Here is an 18,706-nt window from a genome sequence, read left to right as displayed (position 1 = left end):
CCTGCCACTCATGTGGGAGACTGGGATGGAGTTCTGGGCCCCTGACTTTAGCCATTTAGCCATTTGGCCATTTGGGGAGTGAACCAGTAAATGGAAAATCAATCTCTCTCTCTCTCTCTCTCTCTCTCCCTCTCTCTCCCTCTCTCTCCCTCCCTCCCTCCCTCCCTTTCTCCCTTTCTCTCTCCTCTATCTCAGTCCCTCTGCCTCTCAGATTAATAAACTAGTAAATCTTTAGAAAAAGAAAACAGTTCCTTTGATGAACAGTGTAGTCGTACGGTGGGAAATTCTAGGTACATCAAAACTACATGAGATAATTTGTGTGTGTGTGTGTGTGTGTGTGTGTGTGTGGAGAGCAGCATCTAGATGCGGGCCCAGATGGCTGTAAATGGACTTCGTGCCAACATGAGTGCTCAGTGGGTGCTCGAGGGTTGTGGTGTGCAGGGGTGTCCTGTGAGTTACTGTGGCAACCAGAATCTCCCCACAAATGTAGGAAACGGCTGGATGATGATGCCAGTGTGCAGTGAACACCTGAGGAAGACACAGAAGCCTGGGGACCCCAGTGAAAAAAGCCTTTGGCACATTCCCGGCTTTATCATGTGGAGAGGGTTGGGGCTGGGGGGAGGCACAGAATGTCTGTTTTTGCCCCAAGGCCGAGCTAGGTGTGCAGCCTTCAGGCTGCCAGTGCTCCTGGTTCTGCATTCCTGTGGTTGAATTTGTTTATGTGTTGTCTCTGCTCCCTGTCTTTGTAGCTTGCTGGGCAGCCTCTCTTTAGACTGGGTTGTGAAGAGCTGTGAAGTTTGTGTTGTAAAATCTATACAAGATACGGTTTACATGATGGAAGGTTTTTTTTTTTTTTTTTTTTTGACAGGCAGAGTGGACAGTGAGAGAGAGAAAGGTCTTCCTTTTTGCCCTTGGTTCACCCTCCAATGGCCGCCGCCGGCGTGCTGCGGCCGGCGCACCGCACTGATCCGATGGCAGGAGCCAGGTGCTTCTCCTGGTCTCCCATGGGGTGCAGGGCCCAAGCACTTGGGCCATCCTCCACTGCACTCCCTGGCCACAGCAGAGAGCTGGCCTGGAAGAGGGGCAACCGGGACAGAATCCGGTGCCCCGACTGGAACTAGAACCCGGTGTGCCGGTGCTGCAAGGCAGAGGAGGATTAGCCTAGTGAGCCACGGCACCGGCTTGTTCTGTTTTTAATACTTCAGGTTATTTGTGACTTGTAAGTAAGTGGCTGAACTGTTTTAGTATTTCAATAAAAAATTATGTCTCTTTAGATCAGTTTGGGTGATGTAATTTTGCTGTGAACTGTAATAAGTTTTGTGAATTATTTCGTGAAGTTGACCTTTACTAACAATGAAGATAAACATGGAAGAAAATATTCACCTCTTAGCTTGCCATTTCAATAGTCAGCATTTTCCCTCTCTGTTCCCTTCCAGATAGGGTGCAGATGTTCTTGGCTTCAAATTCTCCAGCCATGTGGCTGTGTGGTCTAAAACAAATGGTAGTTTCTCTAAGAGTGTTATCTTGCAGTTTCCTGGTCAGTAGTGTGCAGATGCTGATATGCAGCAGTGTGGTGTCAGGGACTGACAGTATCTTTTCTTCTAGTTCTTTCTTTCTTTCTTTTTTTTTTTTTTTTTTTAAAGATTCATTCATTTATTTGAAAGGCAGAGTTACAGAGAGGCAGAGGCAAAGAGAGAGACAGAGAAGTCTTCTATCTGCTGTTTCACTCCCCAGTGACTGCAAGGACTGGAGCTGGACTGATCTGAAGCCAGGAGCTCCTTCCGGGTCTCCCATGTCGATGCAGAGGCCCAAGGACCTGGGCCATTCTCCACTGCTTTCCCAGGCCATAGCAGGGAGTTGGATTGGAAGTGGAAAGAATTTTGTCTTCTTGAGTTTTTACATTAGGACTTAAGTGTTTCCATAGTGTGAACAGTTTCCATAAACACTGCTTAAAAAGCACTGCAATGGAGAAATGGCATCAGGCCCATTCAGGTGTACTTGAGATCAAGGATGCTTTATTTAAAAGATTCAGACAGGAGCGTTGTTTCTGTCCACTTTTACCTCTGTGGTGTAGACAGTGGAAGAATCAGGAAGTTGGACATAACTGGGGTTGAAGTTTTTTTTTTTTTAAAGATTTATTTATTTACTTGAAAGAGTTACACAGAGAGAAGGAGAGGCAGAGAAAGAGAGAGTGCGAGTGAGAGAGACTTCATCTGCTGGTTCACTCCCCAATTGGCTGCAATGGCTAGAGTTGTGCCCATCCAAAGCCAGGAGCCAGGAGCTTCCTCTGGGTCTCCTGTGCGGGTTCAGGGGCCCAAGGACTTGGGCCATCTTCCACTGCTTTCCCAGGCCATAGCGGAGAGCTGGGTCAGAAGTGGAGCAGCCGGACTAGAACCGGTGCCCATATGGGATGCCGGCACTGCACGTGGCATCTTTACCCGCTAGGCCAGCCCCAGGGTTGAAGTTTTAACAAAACGAGTATTGACTGTCAGAGAACAGCGAAGTTATGGAGATTGGGACACTATGCGGAAATCAACAGAAGGTTCATATTATAATGATTGACCTTGGAATTTAAGCAGAACAGAGAGGGAAATGAGAAGAAAGCAGAGTGATGAGGGATAACAAAAAGACAATGGGTGGTGGTAAGAGATTACAGACTTGGTTGTGGAGTGATAATTGAAATGGAGGAACAGAAGGTGTGCACCTGAGGTACATGATAGGTTCCACAGAATAAACAGTCTCCTATTTGCCTGGAGACAGATAGGAAAACAAAACAGGGTCAGGCGTTGTGGTGCAGCGGGTTAAGCCACCACCTGCAGTGCCAGCATCACAGGGATGCAGTCCTGGCTCTGCTTCCCATCCAGCTTCCTGCTAACACACTTGGGAGGCAGCAGATGATGGCCCAGTGAGTTCCTGCCATCCATGTGGGAGACCCAGATGATGTTCCCTGCTCCTGGCTTCAGCCTGGCCCAGCCCCTGCTGTTGCAGCCATTTGTGAGGGGTGGGGGTGCATGGGTGTGGTGGTGGTAAACTAGTGTCACTCTTTCTGCTCTTTGTATCTGGCACCCTCTCTGTAACTCTGCCTTACAAATAAATAAATATTGGAAAAACCTAAGCAAACAAAAACCCTTCTTCATTTTTTTTTTAAGATTTTTTTTTATTTGAAAGAGTTACATAGGAGAGGGAGGGAGGGAGAGAGAGAGAGAGAGAGAGGTCTTCCATCTACTGGTTCACTCCCTAATCAGGTGCAATGGCTGGAGCTGCATCCATCCGGAGCCAGGAGTCAGGAGCATCATCTGAGTCTCCCATGTGGGTGCAGGGGCCCAAGAACTTGGGGGCATCTTCTGCTGCTTTCCCAGGCACATTAGCAGGGAGCTGGATGGGAAGTGGAGCAACTGGGACTTGAACCAATACCCGTATGGAATGCAGGCAGTAGCTTTACCTGCTGTGCCACAGCTCCAGTTCCAAAATCTGAGACTTTGAAGGAAATACTGTCCTTTACCTAAAAGTGATTCCAGTATGCATGTGCATTTTTAGTTTGTTTCCAGGCTGCTTTTAATTTTAAAAATGATGCTGGTGAGCAGACTTAACTCACATATAGCTTTTTCCTTCTGGACTAGTGCTTCTTTAGAACACATCTCTAAAAGTAGAATTATTTAATTAAAGACACAAGCATTTTATGGCCCTTTGTTAGTTGCCACATTGTTTTCTCAAGGTCTTACATAGATTTATACTGTCCTCAGTTAAGTAGTTAGGATTTTTATTTAAAGTATTTTTGGGGAAGTAGTTTAATAGATAAAATAGTGACTTTAATTTATGTTACTCTGATTATTAGTGAATTTAAATGTTTAATTTTGTATTCTTGTGGTATTTCCTCTTGTATTATATGTTCACTCATATTTTTCTATAATTAAGTTATGAGAGTAGTTATCAAATTGAGCCCTTTTCAGGGCTTGTGAAAATTAGATTATTTTTAATCTACTCATATTCTTTTTTTTTTTCCTTTTAGCTCCAGTAATAAACCGATTCACAAGGCGTGCCTCAGGTAAGTGAGTATAATATGGATTTTGCTTTACTGCTGATTACTTTAAATGTTCATTAGAATTGGATAAAAAGGTACAAAGAGAGTAGTTGCTGTAGAGTAGGACATCACTTGTCAGTAATTTCCCAGAAAACGCAGCTCACTAATAGAGTCACACAGTAGGAAGTAATTGAAAACTCTGAGTGGTCGAATGCAGTTGTCCTATGCAGTGAGCTGATGCACCTTTTTAACAGCCCCAGGGTGTTTACTCTTTTTTAACTTTTTTAAAAAATATTATTTTTTATTTGAAAGAGAGTGAGACAGAGTGAGAGAATCTCCCATCCCACTGGTTCACTCCCCAAGTGCCCGCAAGACCTGGGGCTGGGCCAGGCTTCTGCCAGGAGCTGGGAACTCTTTCTGGGTCTCCCCACGTGGGTGGCAAGGAGCTTCAGTCATCACCCACTGCCTCCCAGGGCTGCACCAGCAGGAAGCTGGAATGAGGTGTGGAGCCAGGACTGGGACCCAGGCACTTGGTATGTGACAGACACCCCACCCACACTGTGTTGTTGCCTTTGACAGAATCACGAGCTGTGTGATGACTGGTGGGCTGGTAGTGGTTTAGCAGTTGGATGAAGGAAACAGTGACACACGAGAGGATTTTGTTGCTGTTGCTTTATGTAGGGGGCAGGAACACCCTCAACATGTAGATGTCAGAATTGATCATTATGGGGCCATTGGAGTAGGAGCAAGATGCCGTACTTCTGCCCCTGCAGCCATTGCTGTCGTGAATGTACCGTGGTAGCCTGGGACTGACCCTCACCATTAGCAAGTGCTTACATTGGGTCCCGTAGGCTGTGTCCACCTAAACTGGCAGGGCAGTATGAGGTACGATTAAGAGCATCACCGTACAAAATGGAGTACGTAAAACAGATTTCAGTGTGGTGATGGGAAGCTATGTGGGGAAATGTCACCCTGTGGAATACTTTCTTCACAGAAGACAAGGGACAAAGGAAGTGTTGCTACATTTAGTTTGAGAACATTACTCTTTTAAATATAACTTGAGTTTTTCCCGATGAGAAACAGAAGCTAGCCATTTCAAATAGATCATCTTGGGAGTTTATATAACGCAGACGAATACTTGATTTCATACAGTTGCCTTATTTCCACCCATGCTATAATACTGCAGGTATATTGAGGTTGAAGCTTAGCTTTAATCTGTCAGCAGTTACTGATAGAATTTTACTTTCATTATGTAGAGACTGGGTCCCTATCTCTCACCATTCTGAGCTTTTGTAATATCCAGGCATATTTATTTTAAATGAAGAAATCAGAACAGTGTGCGGTGCCTTTTGTGGGGTGACAGGTTGTGTTTTTGTCAGAAAGGCATCAGATTTTACCCTGAAGCAATGTTATTGAGGGTGACCACGTTCTCGCATAGATAACTTTCACAAGGGAGGAGGAATGAGAGTATTGTGACATCTGGCTTATAAATAGAACGATAGATAAGAGTCTTAGAATAAATGATCTTTCTGCCTCAAACTGATGACACGTGGCATGTATTCCTGGGCAAGTCCTGTTGTATTTGCTGAACGAGATATTTATTAATGGATGGATTGGGGAACTAGGATGCAGCTTCAGTTTCAACTACTGTCATTTACCTGCTCCTCTGCCACCACCGACTGCCTGTAGAGATGATGAAATGCCAGTAAGGAAATACAAATTAGGCTCAACTGTTGCAAATATTTGTTAATTATTCACATGTTTTTAAATAACAGTTGTAACAATCTGATAGGTGCAGTATGAATTTAGTCAGTGTTGACTGAATTCAAAGAAAAATTAATATGAGCTGTAATGTAGTTATAAACCTCTGAGTTTCCTAAATCTGAGTTTTTGATAATCAACACTGCATCTGTCAACAGTAGATTTTGAAGATCTGAATAATTTAAATAAATATTTCCTCTATTCCTGTTTGTTGGTGTTGTGATTCGTAAAGGTGAGTATACTAAGAAATACCTAAGTACGTTATTCAAGGATTCTTTTTATACTTCTAACAAACAATGCCGTGTTAAACTGTCTTTTGTCTTCATTGCTTGCCCACAAACCCGTGAGTTTTTATTTCTGTAAACAAAAGGAACCAGTTTGAGTATTTTCAAACGACCCCTAGAATCTGAAGAGTCCGTGGCGTCTCAGGGTTTCATAGGCTGCTTTTCCACGTGGTACAGTTTGGAAGGCACTGAGCCCAGTGCATGTGACAGAAGCAAGAAAAGATGGACACCAGAGCTGGGCCCTTCCTTGGAGGTTGGGTTGGATGAGTTCTAAAAAATGTGGTGAAACACTCTCAGGTGTCTTCTGAAATCCATAGGTAGTGGCTCTTAGGTGTTCTGCTGACAGCACCCCATAAACTTAATGTTTAAACCACACTCCATAAACCATTTTTAAACCAAGGGAAAAGAAATATCACTTTTGTTCCTTTAAAACCGTTTGAACTCTTAATATATCACTTATCAGTATATCCTCTAAAAATATAGAGAAATCATATACATAATTCATTTTATTTTTTTAAAGATTTATTTTATTTATTTGAAAGTTATGGAAAGAGGTGGAGACAGAGAGAGAGAGAGGTCCTCCATTTGCTGGTTCACTCCCCAGATGGCCACAATGGCCGGAGCTGCGCCAATCTGAAGCCAGGAGCCAGGAGCCAGGAGCTTCTTCTGGGTCTCCCATGCCGGTGCAGGGGCCCAAGCACTTGGGCCATCTTCCACTGCTTTCCCAGGCCATAGCAGAGAGCTGGCTTGGAAGAAGAGCAGCTGGGACTAGATCTGGTGCCCATATGGGATGCCAGTGCTTCAGGCCAGGGCTTTAACCCACTACGTCACAGCACCGGCCCCACCTGCTTGAGAGATAAAGGGAAGGGGTGCAGATTTTGATAGATTTCCCATTCTCTAGTTCACTTCTTCAAATGTTCACAACAGCCAGGGCTGGGCTGGGCCCAAAGCCGGGAGCCAGGAACTCATCCAGGTCTCTGATCTATGTGTGGGAAGGGGCCCAAGCACTGGGGCATCCTCTGCCGCCTCCCAGGTGCATTAGCAGGTAACTGGATTGGAAATGGAGTAGCCAGGACTTGAACCTACACTCTGATATGGGACGTGGGCATTGGAAGTAGCTGTTTAACCTGCTGCACTGCAGTGTTTGCCGCCGTAATCCATTTCAGAATATGGGCTGCATTTTGGAAAGATTTTTCTGTTTGATGGAAAAATGGAAGTAATACTACTACTTGTGATTGTACTTACTATTACATATTACTGGTGTTAGTAACCACAGCAACTCAGTAAATATTTGAAGAATAAAGCTTTTCAAAAAATCCTGTCGCTGTCTTGCTCACCTCCTGTGTTATATGGGAAAGACGTAGACGTTGGAGTCTCCCCCAGGAGTCCAGACCTTCTAAGCTGTGTGAATATGCCTGTAAGTTACTTAACCTCACCGACTTGTCTGTCCTTTATTTTCCTTGTCATCCAGTTTGGGACCTCACTGGCTACATCCAGGCTTGCTGTGAGGGTGAAGTTAGGTGGTGGCGACAAAGCCCCCTGCAGAGTGTCGAGGCTCAAAGACAGTGGTGCTGGCCCTTGCTCTGCTGAGTGTGATTCACAACACGGCAGTGGCACCCTTGGCCTTGGGCCATGGTCAGTCAGGAACACGCCCACGGGCCTGGCTAATGCTGAGTCTTCACTATGGGCGTCTGTTTGTGTCGTGCATACATTCTGGGATTTTCAGAGATTACAGTGATGTTCCTCTGTGGTTTTGTCTTTGGATCGTGGGATAAAAGGAGAAATTTATTTATTTTTTAAATTTATTTTTTATTTATTTGAGAAGTAGAGTTACAGAGAGAGGGGGAGAGATCTTCCATCTGTGGGTTCACTCCTCATATGGCTGCAGTGGCTGGAGCTGGGAGCCAGGTGCTTCATCCAGGTCTCTCACACGGGTGCAGGGGCCCACACACTTGGGCCATCTTCCACTGCTTTCCCAGGTCATAGCAGAGAGCTGGATCGGAAGAGGAGCAGCCGGGACATGAACTGGTGCCCATATGGGTTGCCTGTGCCCCATATGGAAGCTTAGCCTACTACGCCACAGCGCTGGCCCCAAGGAGAACTTTCTAATCCAGGCTGAGACAGTGATCTTGCTTAGTGAGTAGGATCAGGCCTCTCTGAATGGTTTTTAATTCTAAAATTTTATTTTGGGGAAAAAAAATCATGCTTTTAGAAGAGTTTAATAGTTCACTAAGCTCCTCTATGTAAGTACCCCAACTGTTAATATTTCACCACATTTACAGTCTTTTCTCTTGCTCTCTATTCATTCTCCTTCCCTCTCTCTTTTAACTAAACCTCTTAGGATTCCTGAATACTTCAGCATTTATCTCCTAAGAACAAGGACATACTAAAGCACTAGCATTTAGCCTTGCTACAGCTCTGTCACTTAATACTTAGTTATCCTAATCTGTCTTCTCTCTCTCTTTTTTCAATTCAGACTTCTGTGTAATTGTCATGAGAGGGTTTTTTTTTTTTTTTTTTTTTTTTTTTTTTTTTTTAAAGATTTCTTTCTTTATTGGAGAGGCAGAGTTACAGACAGTGAGAGAGGGTTTCCATCCACTAGTTCGTTCCCCAAATGGCTGTGATGGCTGAAGCTGGACCAAACTGAAGCCAGGAACCCAGAGCCAGGAGCTTCTTCCATGTCTCCTATGTGGGCGCAGGGGCCCAAGCACTTGTGCCGTCTGCTGATTTCCCAGGCGCATTAGCAGGGAGCTGGATCAGAAGTGGAGCAGCCAGGTCTTAAACTGGTGCCCATATGGGATTGGCAGTGCTGCAGGCAGGGGCTTAACCTACCATGCCACAACACTGGCCCAAGTGACTCAGTTTTTTATAAATCGACTCCTTGGAATTTTCGAAATTTGCTTTCCCAGATTTTTGAGGTTTTCTCCAGCAATGAGACAGCCCTTTGTGAATTCGGAGAGTTCTGGGCACAGCCAGTCTGGTCAGTGTCCACCACTGACATCCATGACATCTTTGCTTTGATGTTCAGCATTGTTTTCAGGAACTGCTGCTGAGCGGTACTTACCATAGAAGTGAAAATGAAACTTCAGATTATGAATCTTCTGGCTTTCTTTTCTCAAGTAGATATCTAACCACACCTCATTTTCTTTTTACCAGGACATGAACATTGAATTTTATAGTATACATGTATTTTTAAAAGTGAAATGAATTTTAATACAGAAAACAAAAAGATAGCACTTTGTGTATTTATCACTCAGGGGTTTAGCTTTGGATTTGATGAAATCACCGTGTTATGCTAATTTTTTACGGAGCTAAAATTTTATAGCTTTCTCTAAACTAGTATTTAGAATAATTCACAAATGAAATTAAGTCTGTAAATCTCACATACCCACTGCGTGAATTCACCCAAAACAGAGAATGATTTGTCACCAAGAAAGGAGTGAAAATAGCAGAAGTGCAGGTCTCATTTGAATCTGATTCAGGGAGCAGATGCTTCCTTCTGTTTCGCGGTGGAAATGCTTTGTAGCCTTGGTACTCACTGTTTCTGTTTTACAGTTGTTTGATAATGAGAGCTTTTAACCCCTTCTTCATTTTCCTACAGAGGTCATTCTCAGATTGTCAGATTCATTTGCTGGTGATAATTATGCTTTGTGTTTCTGTAAATCAGCTCCGTTTCGTATACTGTTTCAGACTTGGTAATCTCCAGTACTTGGCAGTGCCTGTGGGGAGAATACCACTTTAATTTATTCATTCATCCACGGGTTCATTCAGCAAACACCGAGCCCCTCCTGTGTGCCAGGTGCAGTGCCAGGAATGCGAGCAGAAAAAGCTGTAACTTATGGAGTTCACAATCTGACAGAGAAACCAACTGGCTCTGACTCGCTGTGCGGTCGGCACCCTAGCATCCACCCAGTGAAAAGGAGAAGCATACAGGTCCCTTGTGAGGTCAGTACCATGGACTTCACAGGAGAAGTAAAGGAGCGGAGTATTTGTGCTTCATCAGTAGTAGCTGGCTGTTTCCACGTGGTGTTCTTGTGTGGTGTCCTTTTCCACAGTGTGCTACTACATAGTTGACTGCCTTCAAACCCCCGTGGTGGGGAGTGAGCAGGTGCCCTGGCTGTGGACAGCAGGGACTTGAGTCCAGCAGTCATTTCTGCCTTTAGTTTACCACCGTTTGAACATACCAGTGTCCTGTTTTCTAGGAACAGCCGTGTAGGCTCTGGATTTATGTACACCAAGCTTGGAGTACTAGCCCTGCTACTCACATATCCACTTGTTGAAACTGTATGTCTGGGGCCGGCACTGTGGCATAGCGGGTCAGGCCGACTCCTGTGGTGCCGGCATCCCATAAGGGTGCTAGTTTGCGTCCTGGCTGCTCCACTTCCAATGCAGCTCTCTGCTGATGTACCCAGGAGAGGCAGCGGAAGATGGCACAAGTTTCTGGGCCCGTGCCACCCATGTGGGAGACCTGGATGAAGCTCCTGGCTCCTGGTTTGAGCCTGGCTCAGTCCTGGCCATTGTGGCCATCTGGGGAGTGAACCAGCAGATAGAAATTCTCTGTCTGCCTCTCCCTCCCTTTCTGAAACTTCGACTTTCAAATAAATAAATAAATCTTTAAGAAAAAAAAAAAGTGGCTGGCGCCGTGGCTCACTGGGCTAATCCTCCGCTTTGCGGCACCGGCACACCGGGTTCTAGTCCTGGTCGGGGCGCCAGATTCTGTCCCGGTTGCCCCTCTTCCAGGCCAGCTCTCTGCTGTGGCCAGGGAGTGCAGTGGAGGATGGCCCAAGTGCTTGGGCCCTGCACCCCATGGGAGACCAGGATAAGTACCTGGCTCCTGCCATCGGATCAGCGCGGTGCGCCGGCCACAGCGCGCTGGCCGTGGCGGCCATTGGAGGGTGAACCAATGGAAGACCTTTCTCTCTGTGTCTCTCTCTCACTGTCCACTCTGCCTGCCAAAAAAAAAAAAATTAATTAATTAATTAATTAAAAAAGTGTGTGTATGGGGGAGTAACTACCTCCCTGCCTGGACTTTTAGTTACTAAGAAGTAAGTAACCCATGGGAAAAACCAAAATGTCCTCTCCAGTTAGTTTCCTGGTTCCTGCCTGGTGTACAGGTGTGTCTGCTGCAGAGGCAGGGGCTTACAGGAACTGACGCTGGATGCTGAGCTGGGTCAGGAGTGGGTTGTGGACCATGCAGCTTGACCAGGAGAGTTAGTAAGAAAGCAGCACCCTGGGCAAGGCTGAAGTCAAGAGTCAGACTGACTGGGGCCAGTGTTGTGGCATAGCAGGTAAAGCTGCCACCTGCAATGCTGGCATCCCATGTGGGAACCGGTTCTAGTCCCAGCTGCTCTACTTCCGATCCAGCTCTCTGCTACGGCCTGGGAAGGCAGTGGAGGATGGCCCAAGTCCTAGGGCCCCTGCACCCACGTGAGAGACCCGGAGGAAGCTCCTGGCTCCTGGCTTCAGATTGGCAGAGCTTATACTGTTGGGGCCATTTGGGAAGTGAACCAGTGGATGGAAGACCTCTCTTTCTCTCTCTGCCTCTCTGTAACTCTGCCTTTCAAATAAATAAATACATAAATATTAAAAAAAAAGAGTGGGGTGAAACTGGAGGTGCCAGCAATGGGCAAGCGAGAGAGGAGACTCTGGGAGATGCAAGGACACAATCTGGGGCCCCGTGTCTGGTTTCTTCCACCCACTGGGGTGGAGTTGAAGCCATCTGGGGGCTCCTAGGCACTTCGAGTCCCTACTTTCCATGCCCAGACCCTCCTGTGTTGCGTTCCAGATACAGCCAAGTGAACAGAGCTAGTACTGAGATCCTCCCCAGCCACTCGCCTCTCCTTCCTACTCTTCTTGCAGTCCTGGTAGACGGATGCAGCTTAAGCATGCCCAGGTCTTGCAGGCCTCTCACGGAGGAATCAGTGGAAGTCCCTGGTTCTGTTTTGGTAGGCCCAGGAATGCCCATAAATGTCTCAAGGCTAATAAGAAGTTCTGTTACCTCCTGAGCTTCATCACACGTTCCCCAGAGTTCTCTCTGAATCCCCCCAGAGAAGGGGGCAAGGAGGTTCTCAGTAAAATGTAGCAGGAGCTGCAGTTCAGGTGGGGGAGGGCATTGTCCTGCTCCTCTGAGGTCCTCAGGCCGGCAGATGTGGGGGTCGGAAGACGCCCAGGCAGTGTGTAGCTGCTGAACCCCTGTGTCCTGGCTGTGGGGAGGGAGACTAGAGCTCGGCAGATTCAGAAAGCAGATTCGGGTAGATGGGGCATTCAAATCAGTGCAGCCGAGATGAGCAGGTCTGGGGGTCACTAACAAGCGCTGCGCGAAGGACCAGCTCTGAGTTTGTGTTCTGCAGAGCCCTTGCATACCAGCCCTTTTGGCACACATGCAGTTGCCAGGGCAGCGCCGCCCTGCGGTTGTGGTCCCTAAACTTGCCGTGGACTGCTGTGGTCTTGGTGACGGACCGTGCTGTGGTCTGCAGGAGCTCCACCAGACAGTGAAGGTTCCCATATAAAAGCCTTCATGAAGGGACACTGCAGCTTTATAAAGCAGGTTCGATTCCTCACCCTTGGCATTTTGTCAGAAGAGAGCTCTGTGGGTGCAGAGGGCACCCCTTGGAGTGTCAGAGTGATGTCAGCATAATGCTACTGCTTCTGTTGCAAGCCTGTTCGTATTCAGGACACCCACGGACCCCTCTTGCCTTCTATCCCCTCCCCTTGGCTGGCCCCGATCCCTGCCCTCAGCAAGCATTCTTTCTTTTTGGATGCCGTCCGTGCACGGTGCACGTACCCAGGCTGCTGTTACCATCACATATCATTGGACATTGCGGTCGTGTGTGCACCTGTGTCTCCCTCTGCATGTGTGTTTCTGCATGAGGCCAAAGGAAAACGGAAGGCGGGTAAGCAGCCGAGAAGGCTGGCCGGACAGGAGTGCGTGTGGCAGAGTGTGAGGTTCCCAAGGTAGAGTGCGCCAGGTTAAGGACGAGCGTGAAGACAGCTGTGCAATGACGCTGCTGAAGTGGAGGCTGGGTGCTGTTTTCTAGGAAGCAAGGAAGCCAGAGCAGTTTGAGGCTGGGTGCTCAGGTGGGTCGTCCACACGTCCACTCGGGCTCTGCAGCCTTCTGAGTTGATTGACAGAACTGGAATGGGAAGAAAGCAGCCAGCCTGATAGCAGTCAGGGGAGGGGATGTGGGTGCCAGTGTGGGGAACCACCAGTGTGCCCTGGCTGTCTTCCGAGATCCCACTGTGTGCAGGGGACAGCGTCCTCTGAGAGAAGTGGGGATCCTGGAGAAGAACCTGGTCAGAAATGCCTTAGGGCAGGGGGGAATGTGCTGGAGAGGAAGGTGCCAGTGGCAGACAGGAGGAAGCCACAGGTCGGCAGTTCAGGCGAGCAAATATTTATAGAGCTGTCACCGCTGCCAGGGACCATGCTCCATGCCCTGGAGATGCTGAGGGTCAGAGGCATGAGGACTTGAAATTGCGGCAGAGATGGTCCCTGTCGTGTCTCGTGGAGGACCAGCGATGAGAGAGCAAAGAGGGCATGGCTGCACTGGTGTTTCAGGTTACAGTTCATTCACCATAAATGCATGTTTACCAGGTGTTCCTTAAGGCTAATTCTGTCAGCTTCTCAGTGAGAGTATTTTAGCCTTCTGATGTTTACCTGGAGTACAGAAGATGGTGTGGTATAGAAATGGAAGAGGCTGGATACAGAAGATGGTATGGTATAGAAATGGAAGAGGTAGTTCGTTTATCGGTCAGATATTCACTGAGGGCCTACCGTGTGTTTGGCCCTGGGCTGGGCCTGAGGCAAACATTGTTCAGGATCTTAGAGTCAACATTTATTAGCCGTGTGACCCTGGGCAGCCTACTTAAAATTACCTATAAAACTTGAGTTGTTGAGGCTGGCACTGTGGCATAGTGGGTAAAGCTGCCACCTGCAGTGCTGGCATCCCATATGGGCACCAGTTTGAGTCCCAGCTGCTCCACTTCCAATCCAGCTCTCTGCTATGACCTGGGAAAGCAGTAGAAGATGGCCCAAGTTTTTGGGCCCCTGCACCTGCATTAGAGACATGGAGGAGTCTCCTGCATCCTGGCTTTGAAGATTGTCACAGCTCCAGCCTGTGCGACCATCTGGGGCGTGATCCAGTGGATGGAAGACCTTTATCTCTTTCTGCCTCTGCCTCTCTGTAACTCTGCCTTCCAGATAAATAAATCTTAAAAATAAAGAAAAACAACAACAACAACAAAACAAATTTCGGTTGTGGTAATTCATGAAGAAAAGGCAAGCAAAGCTTTCGGCACAGGGCCTGAGATGTAGTGAGTGCTGAATCCAGCTCTGTATTACTGTTAACGCTCAATTTATCACATTGTAATCCAATAGTAGTGCTCCACCATTGCTATGTAATCTCCTAATTATCAGGTTTAATGTCTTAAAAGTTATGTATTTATTTTATGAATTTGAAAATTAGAGAGAAAGAGGCAGAGACAGAGATCTATCCACGGGTTCCCTCCCCAAATCCCTGCCGCAGCTAGGGCTGGGCCAAGTCAAAGGCAGCAGCATGAGATTCAACCCAGGTCTCCCACATAATTTACAGGAATGCAACTACTTGAGCTGTCGCGGCTGCCTCCCAGGATGTGCACTAGCAGGAAGCAGGAATCAGGAGCAGAGCTGGCATACCAAAATGGCATGCGGGTGTCCCCACACTTAATTATAACTGGGCAATGTACCTAAGTCTGTGTATGTCTTGCCTCTGAGTCTCCTGTCCCAGGTTTGGCTTGGTTTAGCCTTGTATTAATCTTGGTGGGGAATGCAGGGATTTCTTTGAAATGTAATGTCCTTGAGCTTTTTGGATAAAAATAAAATAGCAGCCTCATTCCCACCTAAATTATAAGCTGTATTTGTAAATCATCATTTTGAAAATAAATTGATTCACCCTTTTAAACAGAGCTGTTTCAACAGGTGTGTGTGTGTGTGTGTGTGTGTGCGTGCGTGCACAGCCTCCCCCGCCTCCGCAGGTGGAACCGGCTGCCTCCTTGGTGCTGACTCCTAGACAGTGGACTCTGCCTGGATTCTGAGTCTGGCAGCTCCTCTGTGTGTTTTATGCTAGCTCACATCCGCTTGCATTTTCTTTAAGAATTAATGTTCTCGCTGAAAAACAAGCCGTGTGTCCAGGTCATCTCTTTTTTTTTTCTCTCTCTTTTTTTTTTTTTTTTTGCTGGTAAGAACCAGGTTATTCCTCTCACCCATCCCTGCACCTGCACTCCCTCCTGCCCCACCCCACTGCCAACCTCAGCCGGGAGTTAGCAGAACAACAGAACATTGATTTTGTTGTCGTTTCACGGAAGATGCTATGACAACTGCCAGAAAAACTCCAATAGAGATCAGTGGCTTATTGTTTCAGAATGGGGGAGGGGAGGAGCTCGCATTGAAGTCTAACCAGCTTCTGTAAGTGTTTTTAAAGATTTATTTAGAGTTATTATTTGAGAGAGTCACAGAGAGAGACAGAGATCCTCCATCTGTTGGTTCACTCCTCTTATGGCTGCAATGGCTGGAGCTGGGCTGATCTGAAGCCAGGAGCCAGAAGCTTCTTTGGGTCTCCCACGTGGGTGCTGGGGCCCAAGCACTTGGGCCATCCTCTGCTGATTTCCCAGGCCATAGCTGAGAGCTGGATCAGAAGTAGGGTAGCCAGGACTCAACATGGTGCCCATGTTGATGCTGACGATGTAGGCAGCAGCTTTACCCCCTACACCACAGTGCCAGCCCCAACCTGTTACCATCTTTATTAATCTTCATCAGGGGGCTGGCGCTGTGGCACAGCAAGTTAACACCCTGGCCTGAAGCACCAGCATCCCATATGGGCGCCGGTTTGAGACCTGGCTGCTCCGCTTCCAATCCAGCTCTCTGCTATGGCCTGGGAAAGCAATGGAAGATGGCCCAAGTCCTTGGGCCTCTACACCTACGTGGGAGACTTGGAAGAGGCTCCTGGCTCCTGGCTTCGGATCAGCGCAGCGCCTGCTGTTGTGGCCATCTGGGGAGTGAACCGGCAGATGGAGGACCTTTCTCTCTCTCTGCCTCTCCTTCTTTCTCTGAGTAACTTCGACTTTCAAATAATTAAATAAATAAATAAATAAATCTTTTTAAAAAAATTAAAATAAAATCTTCATCAGAGGGTATAGCTGACCCCTTCCCTTAGATGTTATAACAGAGCTCCAAGTTATATCTCCCCTTTAAAAACAGACATAAATAGTTTCGTATACTCAGGTAGCCTGATAGGGTTCCACACAGCAGATGGACCTGCCTTTTATGCTCTGAGGGCATTTTCAGATGTGCTAAGTTTCTGAGTGGAATTCTGTAGTAGACACTGAAAATCCTACATTTACCGTATCTAGTGGCTTGCTAAAAATAAACTGCCACTTGCAAACTACTTTTCTATTTGGCATTGTCACTGAATTCATATTTTATGGGCCTGTCAGAATTTTGCTTTTCTTTTCTTCAGCACATTTGTATTTTAAATACATGTCTTAGATTTGAAAGCTGTTGTTGGATTTAGAATAATGAAAAAGGTATAATCCAGAATCACATTTTAATGACTAAAATGATAAATGTTCATGGTATATCACATAAGCAATTAACTAGAACTTAAATGGAATTAAAATTTTTCTTTAGGGGCCAATCTTGTGGTATAGTGGGTTAAGCCACCCCCTGTGATACTGGCATCCTATGTGGGCACTAGTTCATGTCCACTTCTGACCCAGCTCCCTGCTAATGTGCCTGGGAAAAACAGTGGAGAATGACCCAAGTGCTTGGGACCCTGCACTCACATGGGAGACCCAGATGAAGCTCCTGGCTCCTGTCTTTGGCCTGGCTCATGCCTAGGTATCAAGGATACTTGGGGAGTGAACCAGCAGATAGTAGATCTCTCTCTCTGTCTCTCTCTGGCTTTTGGTCTCGCTCTCCTTCTTTCTCTGTAACTCTGACTTTCAAATAAATAAATACATCTTAGTACTGCTTTGAGAAGGGATTCTTTTTCTTTTTAAAAGATTTATTTATTTTACTTGAAAGTCAGAGTTACACAGAAAGAGGAGAGGGAGAGAGGAGAGAGAGAGTGAGGTCTTCCATCCAATGGTTCACTCCCCGATTGGCCGCAATGGCTGGAGCTGTGCCGATCTGAAGCCAGGAGCCTCCTCCGGGTCTCCCACACAGGTGTAGGGGCCCAAGGACTTGGGCCATCTTCTGCTGCTTTCCCAGGCCACAGGAGAGAGCTATACAGGAAGAGAAGCAGCCAGGTCTTGAACTGACACCCAAATTGGATGCTGGCGCTTCAGGCCAGGGTGTTAACCCACTGCATCACAGCACTGGCCCGAGAAGGACATTCCTCTGCCACTGTGACTCTGCAGCCACCTGGGTGGCAGGAGGTTCAGCAGAGAGGCTGGGGCAGAGGCAGATCACTGGAGGTTTGAAGGGGTCCTAGGTCCCGAGCAGTGCTTCTTGCATTTACAATCCTCAAGCCTTTTTAGACTTTTTTAAAAATTTTTTTAAAAATTTTTTTGACAGGCAGAGTGGACGGTGAGAGAGAGAGACAGAGAGAAAGGTCTTCCTTTTGTCGTTGGTTCACCCTCCAATGGCCGCTGTGCCTGCGCACTGTGGCCAGCGCACTGTGCTGATCCAAAGCCAGGAGCCAGCTGCCTCTCCTGGTCTCCCACACAGGTGCAGGGCCCAAGAACTTGGGCCATCCTCCACTGCACTCCCTGGCCACAGCAGAGAGCTGGCCTGGAAGGGGGACAAGCGGGACAGAATCCGGTGCCCCGACCGGGACCAGAACCCGGGCTGCCGGCGCCTCAGGCGGAGGAGTAGCCTATTGAGCTGCAGCACCGGCCTAGACTTACTTTTGTCAAAAAGTAAATTTCTCTTGCAAGGGAAATAATCAAAGTTCTAATAAGGATCAGTTACTTTGGTTATGAATCTGAACACAGGTTGAGTATCCCTTATCTGAAATGCCTGGAACTAGAAGGGTTTTGAATTTCAGATTTGTTTGGATTTTGGAATAGTTGTATTGACATGATGAGATACCTTGAGGATGAGCCCCAAGTCTCTTGTAGGTTTCTTAAAAAGTTTCAGATTTTGGAGTATTTTGTGTTTTGAATTAGGGGTACTCAACCTGTAGTCTGTTTTGTGAAGGATGATGATGATGAGGGGGTGCTGCTGCTGTTGCTGGTGGGATTGGTGTGGCAATGAGGCAAAAAGAGTAAGGTGCTCATGGCCTTGTTCTTTTTATTTGTAATGTAATTAACTTATCCTGTGGTATTGATTCAGGCAAGTTTTTAACTCTGCTGTTAAATGGGAGTATGTCTGGGCTATGAGAACTATAAAAATCTTAAGATACTTCATATCCAGATCACACAGTTATTTATAAGAAATGAAATCAGACCACTTCTAGCTGATTTTTTTCTGTTAAAATTTTTATCCTGAATTTTCAAATTGTTAAATATTTTTTACAGTAAGTTCTGATAGAGAAATAAATAATTGTTGCATAATGGCTAGTGCCAGCATTGTTTTTCTACAATAACTCATTGATGAAGGTTTTAAATTATTATTACTTAGTTAATAGCTAGGTTATGAGTATTTTTTATAGATGTTTTCTACATT

The 18,706-nt window shown here is 46.6% G+C and overlaps 1 protein-coding gene across 1 annotated transcript in view; it reads left to right on the top strand.

The window, feature by feature from the left end:
• The window catches only part of PRKAR2B (protein kinase cAMP-dependent type II regulatory subunit beta), a 131,910-nt gene that overhangs the window by 26,233 nt on the left and 86,971 nt on the right, over positions 1–18,706 (top strand). Inside the window, exon 2 of the mRNA XM_002712035.5 lies at positions 4,010–4,045. Coding sequence (XP_002712081.1) covers positions 4,010–4,045 — 36 coding nt within the window. The remainder of the gene's footprint in view (positions 1–4,009; positions 4,046–18,706) is intronic.

The sequence above is a fragment of the Oryctolagus cuniculus genome, chromosome 3 (assembly GCF_964237555.1).
Source record: "Oryctolagus cuniculus chromosome 3, mOryCun1.1, whole genome shotgun sequence".
Lineage (NCBI taxonomy): Eukaryota > Metazoa > Chordata > Mammalia > Lagomorpha > Leporidae > Oryctolagus > Oryctolagus cuniculus.
The sequence above is the reverse complement of the archived record's forward strand: the minus strand, read 5'-3'. Positions and strand labels throughout refer to the sequence as shown.